A 21,841-nucleotide genomic window follows, 5' to 3' on the forward strand; every position below is an offset into this window, starting at 1 on the left:
GCTCCCCTGTTTCACATTTCATTTTTAAGGCTTTCAATTATGCACTGACTTGTGTGTCTTCCACAGAGATGTTGACGATAGTTTTAATTATCCTGTGCAGGAGACAGACACTGCTTCTGTTGGAGCGTTTTCATGGATTAATTTCATTGTGCTTTCCTAAGACTAACAACTTTCCCTCTTTGGAATTTTCCTGGTAGGAAAAGAAATCATCCATCAAAGATATTTTCACTGGAACTGAATATCTACACATGGAATACCCTTAGTATAGGTCTGTTTAAAGCATATTCCTAATTTTAAACAGATACTCAAATACAGCTTGATTAAGTACAGAAAAACATGCTATCCTGTGTAAATCCCTGCTTTTAGAGTTACTCTCTTAATTTTTCAAATTAGAAATTGAATAGTAAGGAGTCGTTTATGAGAGCAAATAGCTTGATAACTTGATACCTTTCACATGTACTTCTTTTTCAACAGCAAACAGTTAAGTGTACTGATCACATCATTCATCCTGACTGCCAGTTGTGACAGCCCAACTCAGTTATGAGCTATTTCTATGGGAGTAGATCTTCCGTGCCCCAAAGGAATCAATTAGTATACCCCCCTCCCCCCCCTGGATTATGCAGAATAATTCAACTTGTGTGGTTGGAAGTGCATTACAAGACTCTAGCCCTGTGTGTCATCATGAAGGCAAGGTCCACTTTCATACATTTTCATGGAGTTTCAATAGTGAATTTAAAAATGCGTGAAAGGCTCTGATTTCTCCCAACCAGCTTGTCATCATCAGCAACACAGAAAATGCAATTATAATTCAGATGACAGTGGTATGGGGGAGGTTATGCACTGATCTTTCGTCTGTGTGTTATTACAGGAGTGTAGTGTTGTTACTAAGACAAACAGCCATGATTTAGCATGTGCATTAGAATTTAGGATGAAGGTTTCATATTTCCGTAACCATTACTAACACAAACTTGTGATATCAAAAGAGGAAACACAGTAGGATACCACAAAAAATTAAAAGAGTATTCTTTTAATTACTACTACCTTTGCATCTTCAATAGGAGTACATCAACAATCAAAACAATCCTAATGCTAAGCTTATCTCCAGAAGCTTCATCTGAGTTGAATACTGAATTGCACTGAACAACAGTGCTGAGGTGGGAAATGCTAAAGGTATTGTACCCCCACCACGGTCCCCAAGCTCATTAAATGTACCTGAGACACAGCGTACCTCATACAGCCGTGTACTAACATTGTTATTACAGAAAGCCACAACTGTCTCTCGGAAATTCGGGGCTTCATTTGTGTATTCACATGATAAGAGAGTTCTCTGGCCTTATGAACATTCAGTACATAAATAAAAGGCATGGGGAGGGTATGAGGGAGAATGCAAAGCTCTATTTTCAAATGAGGGAATGAAAAAGTGGAAAGTTTAAGTTTCTTATTCAAGGTCATGCAGAAGGAGCTCAGAGTGCAGTTCAGGAATGAGTGCAGATTGCCTGAATTCTAGCCCATGGCCTGAAGTGTAGGAACAAATGAGCTTTCCCTGCACATTAGTCTAATCCAAACATCATATAGCAGCAGCAAGCAGTTAAAAGCAAGCTAAAATCTACTCCCAGTGGAGTGACTTTGTCAAGTGAGAACTGAGGCAGACCTGGAATGTCAAAGACTTTTGGCTGTCATTTTAGCACGATAAAAAATGAATTAGAGGAGGCAGTTTCTCTGTGAATTATCTGTAATGAAACAGCCAAAGCCCTGAACCTTCCTGCCCTGAATGTCTTTCCCATCCATTTCCTCAGCAAAGATGTATGAGCAATCAGATGAAACAAGTTTGAAAGCCATTGTGTTGAACAGTGTTGTTCTGGAGGCTGCAGCTTTCAGTGTCTCTGCTGATGCAGTACATCAAGCACTAGGGTCTGATGTTCACACAAATAAGTCTAACATACAAATAACAATTGTGTTTGTGACAGGCAAGAGACCTACATGACCATGTGATGAGAAAGGCATACAGAAACAACACCCACTTAATAAAATTCCTCTATTTTCTACTACAGAGAAGCAAAATCTGTCAAGGACGTGGGGTCAAATAACTTCAGTAGGAAAAGTGGTTTCGTAATTTTAGGGTTTTTTTTGGTTTCTTTTCTTGCTGTCCAAGGATTTGGGTTGTTCAGGCTGAGAAGCAACTCTGTTGTTGAATGCTGCAGTGTGAGAGGCACCAGCCCCAGGTCTGTACATGCTGCACAGGCCACGGCAAAGGATTAACCTTTAAACTGGCAACATTTTGAGGTGGTGAAAAATTTTCTTTGGAGCACAGCTAGTTTTCTCCTGTGCTGTCAATGAATGACAAAAATGCTGGTGCTATTCTCCTTATCTCAATGGAAATTTAGGAGCATAATTACCAGCTTGTTTTACTCTGTACAATGGAGCACATGCTAATTAGGAAAGGAAATATTTAAGTTGTCTGGCTGTTGTCACCCAGGAAGAATATCATGATAATTATACACAGGTTAATCATAGAACTAACTTGGAAAAACATTTCCAAAAATGGGACTACAGATACTAAGGGCAAGGTGTCCTTATGAACAGTTTTTAGGAAGTCATACAAAAATCCTAAGGGTAACAGGAAAGATCACTTTGGAAGGCATTCTTACATTCAGATCATTGTAATACAAGCTATTGGTTGTTTTGCTTTTAATAACAATTATATAATGCCAGATAGAAATGCTCTACTGGAAAATTTCATGGCAGTCAGGGTTAGAGAAAAGGTCAGAATCCCATCACTCAGAAATCAGCACTGCTCTGTATTCTCCTGGCTTTGGTGCCTGCCCCCTCTCCACTCACACAGACTTCAGTGATTATTTTCCTTTCGTGTCTTCTTCTATAGCAGAACATTTCTGAAAGCCTTGTCCTTGTTTCTCTTCAGGCATCTTTTACTGACATTGTGTTTTTGTCAGAATGCACAGTCACGGCCCTCAGCATCACCACAGGCACAAACAGGCTCTACAAGAGACTGCTGTGCTGTGGTTCCTGCCCCTCAATCCCACATCTGAGTGAAAGCATCAGTTTTTTACTGCAGCCTCTCCCTACCCCCGTAGTAATCTGCCCCACTACAGAGATGCAGTGACTTTTCAAGCCCCCCAGTGAGCCTGCCTCTGCAGTTTGTTCTTCTCTTCAAACCCAGGTGGATTCTTAGATGAAGCAGGAAGCCCTAGAAAGATATTAGAGTACAAATGTCAAACAAACTCTTGTACCTTAGCTCACCAGCTTCTCTCTTTTTTCCTTTTTGCTGCAGATCAAGTGGAACATGGACATGAAAAAAGAGAGCCAGAAGGCTGCAGTTTAAGGTACAGCTCTGCAGATCTGAAGTCTTCAAAGAAAAACTATATCTCAGAGGGATACAGGAAACATTAAGATGCAAAGGGACTACAACATAAGGAAAGACCATTATTTTTTCACACCCTAAAAGACAGCAGCTGTGGCTCACATTAAAGAAGAGTCCTTAACAGACTGTAGTACTTTGAAATATTGACTACCACTCCAGGGGGAAAGGTTGGATAGGACACACTTTTTTCATATGCCACTGGGGGAAAAACGTGCAAGGTGACATATCCACCCTTTTGTAACTTGCCTAATGCCTTCCCTTCAGCAAAAATGGAGTGGCATAGATTTCATTGATACTGAACATCCTGGATTGTACCATGCTGTATACCTGTGCAGGGTTGAACTAAATAGAAATTGGCAAGTTCTTGTTTTCTGATACCTCTGCCTTGAATGCAAGGAAAAGAAACTTCTCTTTGAAAAGTGGGGTCAGACTAAACAATCTCCAGAGATCCCTTTCAACCTCAATTATCCTGTGAAATCAATATATCCATTCTGTAAAAGGATGGTTTTTCTCTTGATGGGCTGTTTAACTTTTTCAGTCAGCGGTGTGATTTTTGTTATTGAAACAGTTAAGTTGGTAAATGTTTTGGTCTATATACAATTATGCTGCTATAACTACATTTTATTCTCCTATAGCTTGCATATAGTTGGGTAAATATTATTTTTTGCTGAATATTTCTTTTGTTGCAACATCCACCGGAACTCATTGCCAAATTAGGCAAAATTCACCCAAAGGTTCTGTTGGTTGCTCTGTAAACTCTTTATGTTGACAAATCTAGGAGCGGGAGGTCAAGATTCATTTAACAGGCAGAGTAATCTGAAAGGCTGGAGGTTGATCAGTACTGTTTCAACCCTCGGAGTGATTCCTAGCCTCTTCCTTATCAGATATACTGGAAGAAGAGTTCCCTTTAGATCTCCTCAGAAGCTGCCACTCATCAAAACATACTGTGTGTACTCCTTGACACACACTATGAGAAAGACACCATTTCATACTGGAGAAGGTGTTGCTTCCAGGTCTGGTGAATACTGAAGTAGGGCAATCAAAAAAGATCAGAATGAAGAGAAAAGATGGAACAAATCACAGCAGGTCCCTGTATGACAGGGTAGTCAGGGTATTCTTACATGGTATGTGAGTTAAACACTCACAGAAGGAAGTGCAGGACATTTGTCCTGAGTTTCCCACACTGTGGGCGATTGTCTCTCCCTCTGACTACTGGCATAATTCTTTGAGAGTTTTGTAACTGACTACTCAGATTATCCACCTTCTTCTCCCAATCTGTTTTAAAACTTAGCTGAGTGTAGCAAGTCAATGCAATGGACAGTTTATTTATTTATTTATTTATTTATTTATTTATTTATTTTTAGCGCCTGGAGACTTTGACTCTTGGTTTGGACTTTTCCTTCTTCATCTTTAAATGTAGAAACCAATAATTTAACCAGATGAAATTATATGTTCACACTATTATAGAATCTACAGTAGCAATGCTGTATGACTGATAGTATGGAAATAAAGTGACCATATTTCGGAGAAAATAAACATTTAGGTCAAACAACTGCTTCAGGTTAAATATGATTTATCATATGCTATTGCCTTTACAAATCAGGACACCTGTTTGATGTGGAAAGCATCAATAAAAGAGATGTAACAAAAATCATTTCTCTTTCCTTGCAGGTGGCATTTACAACGGAGAGGGTCAGAAGTAATTTCCATGAACGCTCTAATCTATAAAGGGACGTACATTCTGCCCTGGTGTTAAAGCTTACTTGTTTTGGGATTTATTGTCCAGTTACAGAGGAAAAAGGGTAGAAGTTTAAAGAAGCTGAAATGGATTAGGAAAAAAAGAGAAAACTGTTGCTTTGTGGTTGTTCTTACTTGTGTGCCTACAATTAAACATAGATAAAGAAGTGTTGAGAAGGAAAAACTGGGAAAAAGTTTTAAATATTTTTTCCTATGGATTCAGAAATAGAGGGAGAAAAACACTGAAAACCAAGCTAAGTTACAGATGTAGCAAAAATACAGATCAGAGTCTGAATATGCTTCACATTAGCAATGAATTTCAGTCTTAATCCTGCTGATGATATCTTGAGATTTCACCCCTAAATGCCTAAACAATATGTACCAGCTTGTGTGATGGGACACATCTGCACATGTACTGTTAGCCATCTTTGGCTGAAAGTTAGTGGCAAGTAAAAATGGAGATTCAGTTTCAAAAACAGCAGGAAGCCAAAAACACAGTTAGGGGTGGGGACCAGAATTCAAAACTGCACTCTCCAGTTCTACTATGAAATTCCCAAATTAAGCCAGTTCCCAGTTTTTATCGACGTCTCCCAGCTATTACCCTATGCACCACAATACTCCAAACAGCCTCTCTCTACACCGTCCATTACACTTTAGAGCAAACTGCATCCAGCTACATCATGGAGCTGACTGACTTGATACCACCCTCTCCCGGTTCACCTCTTTGCAAACTCTGTGTGGCATGAATCACACTCAAATACACCCATGGGGCTCGGAATGCAATGTAAAAATAGAGCCTACCTCTTCCAGCTGCACCAGGAAAGTGACATTGTGTCCCTGCTCAGCTGTCAGTCTGCCGTCAGACGTGATTATGCGGAGTCCCTGGGGGGGTTTGCCGGGGCACTGCTGTGGCTTTGCTGTGTACCGTTCCCGCACACCGTCCGTGCAGTTATTGGAAACAACCTTCCGGTATCTGGAAAGGGATAGGGAAATCCGTGGTTAGGCTAAGGAGACTGGAAGAACACTGATTCCCAAATATATTTTAGCAATCGCCTCAGCCAACCATTCCTCACATGCCTAAAATACAAGTAGTTAATGCTGCTGTTAACGGCACGCAGTAATTTCCTGCATAGCATGCCTTGATACCATATAGTTATAAATTGCCTAAACCATAAAGTTATATCATCTGCTACTTGTTAAATAACTATAAAGTTATAAATAAATTATATACGTATACAGTATGGAATTGTATTCCATTATTACACTGCAAGGCACAGTGTAACAACTTTCCTCACATGCTCTCCACTTCTTATTGTAAGGCAAGTGTCTCTAAAGATGTAGCCCTTGCAAGTTGGAAAATAAAAGAGTTGAAACAAAAAGCAAATTCTAACTGACACTGAGTGTACAAAACCCCCAAACATGGCTTGGGTTGCTTTGTCTTCTTTAATCACTTGCACCATAAATGAAGTCTGTCAGTATCTTAACTTAAACTACATCTTCCACTGATTCCCAAGAGGGCCAAAGAACAATTAGCATTCAGGCTAGCTGCCCATCTATTACTTCAGTTCACCTATAAATCAGTTTCATCTCTTTCCACCAATTTATTTTCCATTTTTTCTGCCTTTCCTGATCTCACATGATTTTAAGTGGGACTTTTCTGAGACTTAATGATTTGGCCTTTGCCTTATGGTTTTGCCCCCAAGTTTCTTTAAGGCCACATCTTTCGGAGAAAGGTCTGGAGCATACAGGAGGGAAGCAGGTGTCCCAAGAGCTTCAGCCAGCTTTGAGATACCTACAGTAGATGTAGCTATAGTTGTAATTGGGCTAAGTCCATATGGTTGTTTTAGCTAAATAAAGTCTGGTGTGCCACTTACCCAGTGCTGTTGAGATAACTCTGTCCAAGGCTACAGTCCTTCGACAGGGAAGATGGGTTATACCAAAATGCTGGTAAGCACTGGCCATTGCTGTGGCGTTCATATCCATAATCGCTGTTTTAACATTAAAAGAAACCATAACATAAAAAACCAAAAGAACAAAAACAGGTATTAGCTCATGTCCTCTACTATTAATACAAGCTTTGATTTTCCTCCCTCTGTTTCCTAGGGTTTCTGGGTTTTAATACTGATAGAACAGATTGTTTATTCCGTTTAAGTTTTTTTTATTGGGGGAGTTACCTTACATATGTCCCAGAATAAACAAGCAGAACCAGACCAGGTAGTTTATGAGCTATTGCATCAGGTGTTCTCTTTCCAACATGATCAGCTCTAAGCTCAAATATAATAAATACAATAAAAACTAAATATCTAAGCCAAGTTAAATCACCACAATCTCAATCACATATTAGAAAACTGAAGTGCTAAAAATCTAATTGTATTGGGAAATTATATTAAACAGAATGTAGAGGAAAATTTACACCACTGAGAGAGATCTTCCCTGAAGACATTAACAGAGTATTCAGTAATGGAAAAGAAGTCTGTGATCTTCCATTCTCTTTTTGTTTGGAAGAGGAAATGCTACCAAAAATCATGTGTTAGAAACAATGAATCAAACTGTAATCTTCTGACACAGTTTGGGTTTAGCTATTACTAAATTTGCTTTGGTTTCACTAAACAAAATTTCAAATTGTTTCTGATTCCAGGTAAACAAAGACTCTATAAAAATTGGTATATTGTGGAAAAAATAAACAAACAAACCCACTCTTTAATTAGTATTCCATTCACATGTGGTGTTACTTTCCAGCTGTTGAGTAATGAGGACTACTTGGTTGGATAATCACTCTTATTCCTTTTACTAATCTTTCTCCATAGCCCATAATGGAGAAGTTAATGGGATTTCATTTCTGGAAACTGCTATAGAGAGTCCAACAACTCCTTTCCAATATTCCAGTTGCAACAAAATCCTTGATCTTAAAATTTACTTGCAAACTTTCTTGCAAAGCACATTATAAAATTATTATTTTTAATATCTTGGTATCAAGTAGACTAATATTCTAAGAAAAGAGGATTAGAGCAGTGTTAGATTATGTGATGAAAGGCTCATATCTATACATGTTTGCAGAGAAGCAGAGAGGAAAAACAGGTTATGGAGGAACTCCAAAAACCTGACCAGAGATAGCGGAGCCACTGCTCCAGCCCCTCCCAGGACTGTCACAGGACAGCCATCAGTCCATGGCCAGGGTGAGACCTACCAGATCATCAACAAGTGAGGTTGTCCCCAGATCACTCTGAAGATCCCTAAGTGGGGGTTACTGCACACAGGAGCATGAGGATCATTATGCCATGACAGAGAAACACATGTCACATCTCCATTTCCACTTTCCTGGATGAGGTTCCATCTGTCCTCTGCGTGTCTGTGCGTGGGCAGTGGTCTCACCCTCAGCAACCGGACTCAGACCATGATTCGCAGGGCACAATGTGCCCCCACTGACAGCAGCTGGACTGACCAGAGTGTGTGCAACCTGTGCAGGTCAGCACCAGGACAGAAAAGCCACTGAGTAGGATTAAAGACTTGGGAGAGAGGTGCTGATAAGTCAGGGCTGGATACTAGGTCCATGAATTAGTTACTGGAGAAATCAAGAGGTCTGGGGGAAGGCTATTGGTATAAAGCCCTATCTGTTCATGAGACCTGCTACGTGTGTGTATGTCTCTGCCTGAGACAACTGGGGATGTCCAGTTATCATTATCTGGGGAAACAAGGCAACCAGGGGCCAGATACTGAGCAAGACCAGGTACTGGTGGGATCAATATTTTATGTACACATAAAATACAGTACACATATTTTCCAATACACATATTCCAATATACATATTTTCCAACAACAAGAATGTTTAACTTAATGAAAACTTCTCAAAAATGTCTCTTTCATTCTGGATGAAAGCATGATGGCTTAAAAAAACATTAATGAAATTAACATTTAACTATTTAACAATTTTAAGAAGTCTGGTGCTGATCTAAGATACAAGACAAACAAGAAAAAAGGAAAGAATATTTTCCAACTTATCTTTGTTAAGTTTCTTTTACTTGTTATCAAAAGCAGGACAATAAGAAGAATTCAGTCACCACTTTTTACTTGTACCTCAACTTTTCTTTCTGAATCGAGAAAAAAATGTTTTGAGGCAGTCTTAAAAAGGGGAAATTAAAAAGATGACATGAAGCAAAAGAAAATTAATACTGCATATCACTTGGGAAAACTCCTAAATATCTATTAGACTGCATGACTGTTCCAAAGGAACATTTTCGCAGCTGTAGTGCTTAGGATATCTACAACAAGTAATTGAGAACATACTCTAGGAAACAGCAATCAAGTAGATGACCTAAACGGTCTTTTCCTCATTTTTTTTTTTTTCTGACTGAGTTTTCATCAATCTATTTACTCAGATGCTAGTGCCTGAATGTTGCTTAATTGCTTTGGAAGCATCAGCCAGCCTGTTCTCTCACTGCCATGTGCTTCTATAATCATCCTTGTTGGAATAAGAACACTATAGCTGCAGAACACACTTTGTAATGAAGAATAACACCATTCTGATTTGCTTAGAGAAAACAAATATTTACATACAAGTGGGACTATTGTATTTTTGTAATTCATTTGTAAACACTCTGCAGCACTGTATTCCTAAGTTATCATGTGTGACTCTAATTAAAAAGCTGTAACACTGTACACACACAATGTTCTGTAATCAGTTAAGTGAAAACAAAACAAACTAATACAGTGAAATCTGCCTCAGAGGGGATCAGTACTCACAGTCCAATTTGATGCAGTAGTCTGGGATTTCTTACTTTACATGCATTTAGATTCAAGCTACTATTTCAGTTCGTAATACTACCTGTACATCTGTGCAAGCTAAGCTTGACTTAACTGGTTTTGACTGTACTTAGATCATATTTCTCAAAGTCAAGAGAAAGAAACCATAGGATTTTCCACAGCAGAAACAGTTATAAGCACAGAAGTTTCAGTGTTGTTTTCAGGCTTGCAAATCATCTGGCTCATTAAGGCCCTACAGAAATATCATCCCAGTAAATGACATGAATTTCTATTCCATATCCCTCTACAGATGCAGCAGCTGCCTGTTCACCTCCGCAGTCTTGGAATCTAATGAATTCCTTGGCTACAGGCTGGTGCACACAGAACACTGATGCTGACAACAAATTGCTGCCTACAATTTGGCACAACAGGCTTTGTAGCAATCAACAAGCATTAGCATCAATTGGATTGCCATAGCACGAGGCAGTAGAGCAAAATCTGGAGATGGGGAAGGCATCAGCCTCAGACTGCAATCAGCTATCCAAGTCATTGCCTGGTAGCTGGGAATTGGAATTTGCATATATTGATGATATTTTGTGCCTGCCTGAAAAGAATTCAGGTGACATAGATAATGTACCTATCAAAAAGGAGTGGAGCATTTGCCATCAGGGATTGCTTTATCAGTATGAAGCAACCTACCTTGTGGCTCTCACTGATTATGGTTTTACCTTGGCCAATTTTACTGGTTTAAACTAGAATACTATTTGTCTTAGTCAAGTAAAACTGCAAGTTCTTCTCTGTAATTAGATACAAATTCATTCCAGAAGTTCTGTATCCCTACACAAAGCTCCTGATAAATGCCTTTATCTAATGTTATTTGCAGCACAGTTAATATTAAAAAGAAAAGAAATTCCTTAATGAAGTTTGTAGTTTGAATACAGACCTGAAAAACACACTGTCATGGAAGAAATGTTAATTCACATGAAATTATTAAAATCGCACTGCCCTAAGATATAGAAATAACCAGTTAAGTCAGATAAGTGACTGCCACATGCACACCTTCTAAAAATCAAGAAATTACTTAGCATGTAACCACAGGACTTCTTTAATATTAACAGCTTCACCTTAAGGTTGACTATGCCAGAAGCTGAAAATGGTTTTGTAGGCTGTGCTTTCCAAACTTTTCAGACATTAAATGGGGCGTAATCGAAGTATCTCTGAAAATAGTCACCTTTGTTTTGCAGCTTCAAAAATCCCCAGGAGAAAAAAAATAACATTGGCCACAGCCATGGAAAAGTCTTATCACCTTTTTATTCACTTAATACCATTGTCTAATATTTAACTATGATGCAGGTGTAGATTTGTATTAAAGGGGAGTTGTGCTTGCTCCACAGTTCTACAGAATCTGAGATGGGATTAAGCTCAGAGAAGGATGGATTCAGCTACAATCTGAACTGTGAATCTACAAAGGTGTATGATTATAATTGCATCACAGTATTTGAAATCAAGCTATACCAGCCTATGTAAATATAGGACCTAAAATCCTCATAATCTTCCCAGTAAATCCATGCCTGGTAGATATAGAGGCCCTTAAAGGTACAGAGATGCACTGTAGACTTTGCATAGTGAACCTGCATTTTCCAGAAGCATTCAAAATTAACTACACATTCATTCAAAATTGCCATTTCTTAGCTAACCAAGCATGCCTCAGTGAGAAAACAAAGTTAGTTAACCTAGGGGTGCAAAGGTATGTGTATTTCAGAACTGGCACCTGCACGATCATCAGAACTTATGAGTGGTGACACTCGAAGCCAACAGAATCTAATCACACTCAGTATCTGTCCTCTGCCTCCCTGTGGTTTGTCAGAACAGTTTCTCATGATGCAGGACTCTGATGTTTTAGCATAAGAACTAACCCTGGCAGGCAGGGGTGTAATTTAAGTGCCAGACAATAAAAGAGCCAGCCAGATCCCTGCTGATATCATCAGTGAAGTAAATAGACCTGATTCCCAACTGCACTAAGGCTCCTTTGTGCCTCTCTGCCTACCCAAAATCACTAGCGCCAGTATCAACAGGCTCATACTTCCCATGAATGTGAGAGAAATGAGAATACTGATAGGAGAAGCCCTCAGTATTAATGACAGTGGGTTCAGAGGGAGGACTGACAGTGAGACAAAGTTTCTATTAAAGAATCTGGGAGGCAGGTAGCTGAAGGATGAACACCACCAAAGGCTTCCATCTGTGTCTAGGAGGTGTTTCTACTGAAGAGATATTGCCACAATAATGCTCAGACGGCAGGAAGGAACATAGCGTAAGGAAACCGGGTAAATTAATGCTTTAATAACACTGAAGTAACGGTGTCATCCATTTACCCAAATCAATTAAATGAAGAAGGACATTCTCGTTTCTAGGCTGTTGCTAGGACAGATTTGCCGAGGGCTCCTTTCACAGTCCCAGTCCCCCCATTCCTGAAGCGCTATTGCCCTCTGGCTGCGAGCCTTGGCCCCTGCATGGAGAGCAGACACCTGCGCTCCAGCCCTGTCCCCAGATCCTTTGGGTTCTCCCCCCGTGATAAAAGATGTCTTCTGTCAGAAGAGTTCAGGTTTCCAAGGCTAGAGAAACTACAGTCATTTCTAATGTCACTCAGTTTTGTTGCTGTGTAAAACAATAAACAAATGTGCCCTTTTCTCTGAGAAGGAACTTCCATGGGCTGCATACAGATTTGAAATGAACCTGGAGCTCTGTGATGTTGCAAGGAGAAAAAACATTATAAAATCTTTATGTCTTTTATAAGTGGCATTTTTCCCCCCTGAATGGATAAAAGAGCACTTGCAGGATTAACAGCAATAACACAACTCTTTTTCTCACTTTAGCTGACCACAATTTTTTACTCCAACCTCTGACAAGCTTAGATAATAAAATTTTCCCAAACAAATTTAGTTTTTAAACAGAAAAGACAGCACAATAACAGGCATTGTTGTCTTCTTCAACTCTGTGTATGATTCTGGGTCCTGTAACCATGGGCGTTAATATAAAAAGCTGCCCAGTTTATTTCAAGATTGAAAAATCAAGTGCAGGCAGATGAGGGCTTCTCCCTGCCTGGGGGATACATGTCCCCTTCAGTCTCCTTCAATTAAGAGCCCTGCCCAGCAAAAAAAACCCAAAACAAACAAAACCAAGACAAAAAAACCACACCACACCAAAAAAAACCAACAAAACAAACAAACAAAAAAACCCCAAACACCAAAAAAACAGATAAATAGAGAATTCAACAGTATTTCTGAAATGTCTCGAGTGAGGATGATGAAAGAGCTTCCTTCTTCCTGCAAACGAAAGACCCCACAGAGGATGTTCTTCCACAGCAAGAATTCATTCCCTGATTTTCCTCCAAAACTCCTTCCCACTGCTGCAGGCTGCACTGGCAGTGAAGCCTAGTGCAGAGTTCAACAAGGCAGGCATTGAAAGTTACAGTGGTGCAGCAGCAGCTTTGCCTTTCTTAGTACACAACAGAACTGCCTTTTTCTTGCCATCTCCTTTCTCCTTCCTAGATAAACTTCTGTCTTCTGTTCTCTGTGGACTTTAGTCTGGCAAATCTATGTAAAATTATGTTCCTGGTGAATATTGCTGGTAAATGTTTCTGAACTGGATGCTTAGAGCAATATCTCAGTCTTTTTTCATCAGAGGTAGTAGGGAAGGAAGCTGAAATGGGTAAAGAAATACAGATGTGGGGACATGAGCTCAGGGAGAACTGGAGGGGATCATGACAGTCAAAACCTAGACTGATTCCATCAGAAGGAGGAGGGCTGTTCTAGGTCAGGAAGGTCCTAATTCTGCCTCTTCCAAAAGATTTGAAGGGATTTGTTCATGTGTGTGAACTGTAAGTGCCTGTTATGAATCCTCAAGCATCCAAGCACTCTCTTGAAGACTCTCCCACAAGCCAGTAGTGGGGAAAGTTTCCTTGAGGAGAATATTAAAGAAATAAAAGTATGTTTATCCCAGCAAATGTCACTGTAGTACTTATGTTCTGTACCTAGCAACAAAGTTTTGTCATAGAAAACTACACAATCAATTTTAATGAAAAAAATATATATTCTAAGAGAGAAGTTCTGGAAGAAAAGCATATTTTTATCAGAAGTGTTTCAGGTATGCATATCCCTTATGACTGCAAGGGATTTAAACACTAATGAACTGACTGTGAATCAATTCCATCAACTTTTTTTTTATGAGGGCATAAGTTTGGCTCAGCATTGTACTGCATGGTCAACAAGAGGCTCAAAATCTTCAGGGAATTTCCTTCCTATTAATGATGGTTTGGAGTTTTGTTTTTGTTTTGCTTGGGGTTTTTGGTTTTTTGTTTGGTTTGGTTGTTTGGTTTGTTGCAGTTTTTTGGGGGTTTTTGTTGTTGTTGTTGTCTGGCTGTTTTTTTGGTTTTTTTTTTTACATTACTAGAGAAACGTTAAACAGTTGAAATCCAGGACCTTTGGACACCTAAATGATAAACTGCACATAGAACTGAGGTATCCTCTCCCTAGCAAAGAACTCAGTGCAAGATAGGGAAATCACCAGGAAACCTTATTCAGAGAACCATTGCCCAAATATGCTAATAATTGTAATTGTTTGGTGCAAAAGGATTTATTGGTTTTGCACACAGAAAAGCCTTCTGTGATTCTATGATTTTATATAGAAAAAACTCCTGTATTTATGGAAGAGCGAGAAGGGAAATGCTGTAAATTTCCATAGTTGTGGAGTGACCTCATATATCAAGAAACAAAATATTGATAAGATGAATCTCCTCAGGGTTCATGTTACGGATTCTGGGTTTAATTAGTAACATGGCATAGATCTAGCTGGGTGGGGAACAAAGAGGGTATATTAGCACTGTCAAAGAGCCACCATTTCTCTCATCCAAGATACTCAGGACTTTCAGACTTGGAGAAAAGAGGCAAAAAAGAGATTTCAATAACGTGGTTTTCTGCCTTTTTTGTGCAAATTGCTGTGAGTCAGCAGTAATCTTGAAATGAAACCAGCAGCTGAACATTTTATCACACCATGAAAGCAATATCTGCTGGATACTATCAAATATGATGGTTTAGATATAACAAATGACCCAGGAATTTCTGAGATGTTTGATTTCTGGAAGCAGAAGGCCTACTTTGCATATGCATATACTTACTTTTACTCAGATATACGTATGTTTGTGTGTGAAGAGTTTATTTTATTTTTTACACAATGCTATATATGTCTTTATACTACTTTCACAGTCACCCCTGGTTATTGTTGAAATTAGATGTGCTAAATTTATCTCGTTATCTTAGTGTTGCACAGAGCTCAGATGTGACCTGGAAAATGGTCTGTTCCTCATCAGTTTTATGGGATTACAGATATCTATTCCACCTTTCCTTCCTTTACCTGCACTATCAAAGAGCAACCTATTTAGACACTTACATGTTTATTAATATCTACTCTCTGCCAGCCTACAGCCTCTCTAGTGAGCTCTGCATTGCTGTGGTAGAGAGCACGCAGTCCTTGTGCCCACTGCTCACCAGTCAAAGTCAGCCTCTGTGCACACACATGGCTCCGAGGTCATTCCCCCAGCATATTTCCCTTGCATGCATTTCTTCTCTGACTTGCGCTTCCTGTAGATCCTTTTTGCTCCCATGATGCAAGCTTCTCCCTAGAAACAAAACCAAAATTATTTCTTTGACGCCCACCAGGCTATTTGTGCCACCCGGTTTTCCCAAGCCTGTGCAATGCAAGGTGTTACTCAAGGGAAGAGGATGGGAAGTCAAATGCCATCTCAGTACACCGGAGCTAATTAAAGCTACTGAAGCTTCAACTGAAACTAAACTGGCTTTTCCAATACACACTAAGAAACGATCTGAGGTTACTTATATATCTGATTCAGTTCTGAATTTATTCCAATGCCAATGAGCAATTGATCCAGCAACTGCAACATAGTCTGATCCCTCTGAAATCTGAGACACAGAGAAGATCTATTTCTTTAGTCTGATCTCTTTGGGAATAATTTCATTCAGTACAAACACAATATGTGTTTATGTAAATACTTTCCGTGAATGAGTTCAGGTTTTACAGGGTTTGACTTGCTACGTGGATGCTAAAACTCCCTCTACTCAGCACCCTGCTAAATATTTCTATCTAGGGAACAAGGCTCAGCCTTGCAATCTCAATGGAAAGGAATTCAAAAGGCAAGAGTATACAGCAGTCTTCCTAAAAATAGTTCTGCAAGCTCCAATGCCAGCATCCTCAAAGAAATACTGCAAAAGTCTCAGTATTTTTGCTTATGCAAGTACAAGAAAGTAAAGAATAAAATACAGAGAAGTCTCAGTTATTACCTTTTATGCTGTTAAAATCGTTGTAAAAAAATTTTTTGTGGCTTTGATTTTATAATTTATTGGCATGAAACAGAAGGGCCTGAATAGCAACTGGTGTAAAATGTTGTGCTTCCTTGAAATTCAAGGAACTGTACTGATTTTCAGCATCTAAAGATCTAAGTAATAACTGGTCTTTTTAGTGTAGAGTTTTGCCTTGTGCGAGCAGCTGGTCTGAGTCAAGCTACTTTCATTTCATATTCATTATTAAATTCTTGCCCAGCAAGACACATACAGAAAGACAACCTTTGATGATATAAATGTGTGCTTTGCTTTAGACTTTAATGGAGCCTGTAGTGTTTATATAACTGCAGAATTTGGGCCAAATTTTATTCTAACCTGATACAAAACAGGCTGTTGTGTCAAACTTGACAGAGCTGGAGAGGTGCCCCAGGGCAGGTGCAGGCACTATGCAGAGCACCTTCCTTGATGGGCATGTAATCAATGGTTCCAAGAGTGATGCATCAGGGCAGGGCAGGGGGACCAATGAGCTGGGGGATAAAGTGTCCAACTCCCATGGCAGATGGAGAACAGGGACGAAACCAAGTGGGCAATGAGGCTAAGGGGGTCCAACTAGAATGGTCTTAAGACAGTGGCTCTGAGGACACAGAAGGGCAGAGAAAGGATGTAAGGACAGGGAAATTAGATGGGAGGAGTAAGAGTGAAGGAGTTCTGGCCTCAGTGGCAGTACTTCTACTGTTGATGTATCCTTCAAGTCTGGATAAGTCTGAGCTAATTGCTTGCATAGAGGATGATACCCAAAAAACAGGTGATCATCCTTCGGGGCTCACAGAATCTAAACCTGAGGCCAACGCACCAATGTAACAAAACGGACCCATCCAGTAAGGGACAATCTCATACATCAAACTAATAGGAAAGGATATTGGATCATGCTGACCTTTAACTGTAGAATCATTAGCTAATTCAGGTCAGATCCCAGCCTACTTGCTTCTCACCTGGCTATGGAGTTGCCAAGGCCTGTAGTCCTCTTCGGCACATCTCCGATCAAAAATGGACTTGTAGTCTATTTTCACCAGCTGCCACTCTGAGCGGTGGCTGAAATGTCCAAACACACTACAGGATGCAGCAGGAAGAACATACAGTAAAAGGAAGCATCTGATGGAGTCTGGTAGTTACAGAGTTTTAGTTACCCACAATTTCCAACAGAGATCAATTGTTTCAGGAGTGACAGCACTACTCATTTTCACTTGACTGACATAGTGAAAATGAAACTTAGCCTACCAAATATCTACAACCATATTAAAAATTTCATTTAGCTTTTATTCTGCTCATCAAGACCCTCCCACTTTTGACAATACCCAGAAAGACTCTAGTTGAAGCAATGAGTCAAGAGAAGACTTGATGTGGGGCTGGAGACAGTAATACAGATAGGATTTTTATCTCAATTATAAGTTTTGGGAATTCTGTCCACACAAATTAAAATCAGAAACTGAAGGGAACATTCTTTCATCTCTATTAACTGAGTTTAGTTTCCAAGCCACACATTCTGCTTAATACAGGTCAGTCAGAAACTGAATTTTCCTCCTGTTTTTGCAAATCTGACCTCAGGTAAAATGACATAGTTTCTGGCACAGTGAGTCCACATTTATGCATCGTGCAGAACTCAGCACACCACCTTGAAACTAAACATAATTTTTCGTGAGTCAGCCTCCAGGCAACATTTTGTCATTCATTTTTACAGAAGAATGTCTTCACTTTTCTGTGTCTCAGTTAAAAAAAAGAATGTAGCAGCAAAAACATAGTTATAAAAATACTTCACCATTTTTCTTTCAAATATTCATCTGTCAAGAGTAACTCTGCTTTATATCACATCCAATTTGAGGAGTCACATTTCATGCTGATAAGCTAAGTGATAATGCGTTTGCAGCTTGCAAGGAACCATGCTGGCACTCCCTCAATCATATCAGAAATAAACTGATGATTTAGCAACAGAAGACTGCACACTCCTGGCTTCAGTTAGTACTTGGTTTGGTCCCCAACCAGAAATACTACTGTTATGTATAACCCTCATATGATATTTATGGTGCAGTTCTCATGAACAACAGCATCATGGCATGCTCACTTACGTCATGATGAGAGTTTCTTCTCCAGGTTCCCCTAAAACTCCATCTACAAATAGTGGGAGGGATGTGAAACTGTACTTGCTCCAAGATCTCCCTTCATCAAAACTTAACCTGGAAGAGAAAGCAGAATTAGTGTCTTCTTTCCTTACTCTCCTACTTTACTTGAGGAAACTCTAGTACACTACAGCTGCTATGGAGAAGTGAGAAGCAGTTTCTCTTTTTGGACAATGATTTTTCACTCTTTTCAATATCTATTTTTTTGGGAAAGCATCATAAATGAGAGCATTGATCAGACATGTTTGGTATCATACCACTAACCCATGGCCAATATTTAAGCAGTAGAAGCTAATAGTTATGTTAGAGATTGATGCTTTAAGGGCAAAATGTAGCCTAGGGATAAGACTTTTAAAAAAATAAACAAGTGATTTTGAGCATCCCATTTCTGGATCCTCAACATAAAACATTTTAAGGAGGTTAGTTTTCTGGAGCATGAGAGCTTTGACTCTTCAGACGAGCAGTCTTCCCAGCGTGAGTGTAAGCAAAAGCTTAGAACCACTCATCATTTGTTACGACTTGGGTCTGTGTGTTTCAGATTTTGATATGACACTGCCTGTATTGGAAGTAAATAATGCAAACCAGCAAAAAACTGTATTCTATCTCCTAAACTCAAGAGTGCTAACTATCAAGGACACTTCTGCCTTATTGGCTACATAACCCTGAATCTATTCAAGAAAATTCTGGTTCACAAGTGCTGCCTGACACACAGAAGACAAGTTAACCAATAATTTTGAAACTAAAGAGTACTTTATTAACTCAATAAGAGACAAAGGCATAAACCATGTACATATTTTATAAACAACCAGACTCAAGAAGCCAAGTTGTGGTAAACTAGGAGTGTTATGTAAACTGGAACTGCCAGGACTTCTTAGCTTTATCTGAGTTAATGTTTGCCAGTAGCTGAACTAATATTGTCTAGATTATAGCTACAGAAAACTGGATGCCTTTTAACTGCCTACTTTCTGCATCTGAAAAGAGGGAGAACAGATATTTAGGACAGAAGGAGTCATTACCAGAGGTGTCTGATAGGCAGAGACGTGTGTTTCATGGCGACAAGTACTCCACCTTGATCCAGGTATAGAACACTGTGCTCTTCCTCAAAGATCTGGACAAAAAAGTATCTATTTAAATCTATTATACTTATTATCAAGAAAGTGGCATAGTTTTTTAAGTATGATCATGACAGAGGACAGGTATGTGCTAATGAAGTCACGAATTAGAGGAAATTAAAGAGAAAGTTTCTGGATTCTGTTTTTTATTGTTTTGTGGTTTTTTTCTCCAGTTTTCCCAGGTTTTTGGAAAATGCATTCTGCTTCTCACAGAAAGTTAGAAACATGGGGGGTTTTTTTGCAAGGATCAACAATTTCCCTTCTTTCAATGACAAATTTTTGTTTAAAGAATTTCATGTGTTTGCACATATCTGGCCTTATCTCACATAATTGATGTAGACAGAAAAATGAGCGCTGGTCAAACATTGCAAAATAATTAGATTCTTGGAATATCAAATATTTGAAAAGATTTTCTTTTCCTTTGTCTTTTTTTGTATTAACTCTGTGCAAACATCTGCCCTCCAGTCTATACAGCAGCATTTGTCAGTCTGAGAAAGCCATTCTTTGTCTGCATGACTTGAAATCCCATTCAAAAAATAGGAGTAATGGAATTTCCTGATCTGAGGATAAACACATTACAGCATATTTCTTTACAATTGGGAGTCCATTAAATATTAGGAACTTACCTTAACTTCAACATTCAGTCTCTTTCCACAATTAAAGATGAGACAGCTTTATGAAGGTAGCTTTAACAAAGTGAACTTAATTCTGTCTTTTTCTCCTTTAGCTTAAGAGCAAGGCAAAATAACCTGTTTATATGGACAATGAACTTTGGACAACTCAACACAGGTGAAATGAGTCCCATATAGAGTGAGGAAAAGTAGACCACTGCAACTACTGATTTTTGAGAAATTATAATCATGGATGAAGAGAAAAATGGTTTGACTAGTACAAGGGATGTACAAGTTTAAAAGGCAACACATTCTCTCCCCTTAATATCCATAATTTATGCTGTTCTCTTCACCACAGGGTTAAATTGAAGTCAAACCCTGAGTAGAATTACAAAAATAATTTCCTGTAATATGAAGTCTAACAACATAGTCTTTTTCTTTAAGCATTTCTGTGCCTTTCAGAAGCGAAGTTTACTCTTTTGTTAAGATTTGCAAAAAACTGCTCTGAATCAAATGAAACAAAAATAAAGTGACAGATTGAATCTACTTTGATGACAATTTCCAATGATTAGTATTTAAGCCTGTGATTCTGTATCTCTTACCTGCCTCCAAGTGTTCCCAGCATCAGAAGTAACAAACATGCTGATGTCATTGTCTGATAGTTCAGTGCCTATATTACCTGTAAGGAGATCATTAGTTAGTGATGGAACACTCTCAGAAACACTAGAACTACCAAATCAGGGGAGTAAAAGTGTTTATTTACCTTTTTTAATTACAGAACTTCTAGTTTTAGGGAGATAATGAGGGAAAAGGAAAGGGAGAAGGGTAGGGGGAAGGGGAAAGGACGAAAAAGAAAGGGGAAAAGGGGAGGGAAGGGGATTTCAGTTTGAAGAAAATATATGTATAAGACCAAACACATACAACTCTATACACCTCCAATGCAAAGAAAATGCCCTGATTTGAGTCTTATGTTCACAGGTGTAGAGGATTGGATGTGATCTCCCTGGTTTTGAAGGCCAGTTTCCATGAAAAACCATATGACAAGTTGAAGGTCCATAAGGACTTTGATTTGATAGCCAACCTTCTTTCCCAATACTGGTGGTGTGACACCCCACAACCACTCAATACGCTCTACAAAATTCACATTTTGTCAACGTTTGCACATCACACACAGGAGATCTTTAAACGTGTCATACCTGAAGCTACAATAATACTGGGGGCAGTGTCTCGGCTGGCGATGTTTCCTGAGGTGTAGGGGTTGTCTGAGACCTTCAAGTGAAGATGGAGGGAGCAGTAGGGCTATGGAGAAAGGGGGAAATAAAAGTTAAAAGCAGATACAACAATGCATGCACCTATTTTTACAGGCTTAGAAACACTGAGTGTCCTTCTGTATTTCATCCTGATCACTGCATTTGATCACTCTTAGGAAGAAACAGTCACTTGGCTATCATTTTCTGACACAACCTGTTCCCACTGGAAAACAGATTCACCAGGCTGAAACTCTCTCCCAAGGACAAGATCTTTGAGGCTGTACCCTCAAAGGAGGGAACCAGGCTTGCAAGGGCAGGTGGTGATAGGGACTACCCAGCTCTTCTGACTTCTACCTCTGTGAGAAGCAAACAAGAATGCAGGTACAAAATGACTCTCTGAGCAGCAGCGCCCAAGCTATCTCTGCAACAAGAAGCAACATAACCCTATTGGTGTGATGCTGATTCACCACTAATTAGTCAGGAAA

The 21,841-nt window shown here is 39.3% G+C and overlaps 1 protein-coding gene across 1 annotated transcript in view; it reads right to left on the bottom strand.

The window, feature by feature from the left end:
* The window catches only part of SORCS1 (sortilin related VPS10 domain containing receptor 1), a gene marked incomplete at its 5' end in the record, with an annotated part of 93,069 nt that overhangs the window by 30,985 nt on the left and 40,243 nt on the right, over window positions 1-21,841 (bottom strand). The window contains 8 exons of the mRNA XM_027906977.1: window positions 5,918-6,089; window positions 6,991-7,104; window positions 15,400-15,530; window positions 17,202-17,319; window positions 18,333-18,440; window positions 19,400-19,491; window positions 20,709-20,785; window positions 21,303-21,405. Coding sequence (XP_027762778.1) covers window positions 5,918-6,089; window positions 6,991-7,104; window positions 15,400-15,530; window positions 17,202-17,319; window positions 18,333-18,440; window positions 19,400-19,491; window positions 20,709-20,785; window positions 21,303-21,405 — 915 coding nt within the window. The remainder of the gene's footprint in view (window positions 1-5,917; window positions 6,090-6,990; window positions 7,105-15,399; window positions 15,531-17,201; window positions 17,320-18,332; window positions 18,441-19,399; window positions 19,492-20,708; window positions 20,786-21,302; window positions 21,406-21,841) is intronic.

This window comes from Empidonax traillii, unplaced genomic scaffold (genome assembly GCF_003031625.1).
Source record: "Empidonax traillii isolate 1590-97213 ecotype Southwest subspecies unplaced genomic scaffold, ASM303162v1 scaffold1382:size118074, whole genome shotgun sequence".
Classification (NCBI taxonomy): Eukaryota; Metazoa; Chordata; class Aves; order Passeriformes; family Tyrannidae; genus Empidonax; species Empidonax traillii.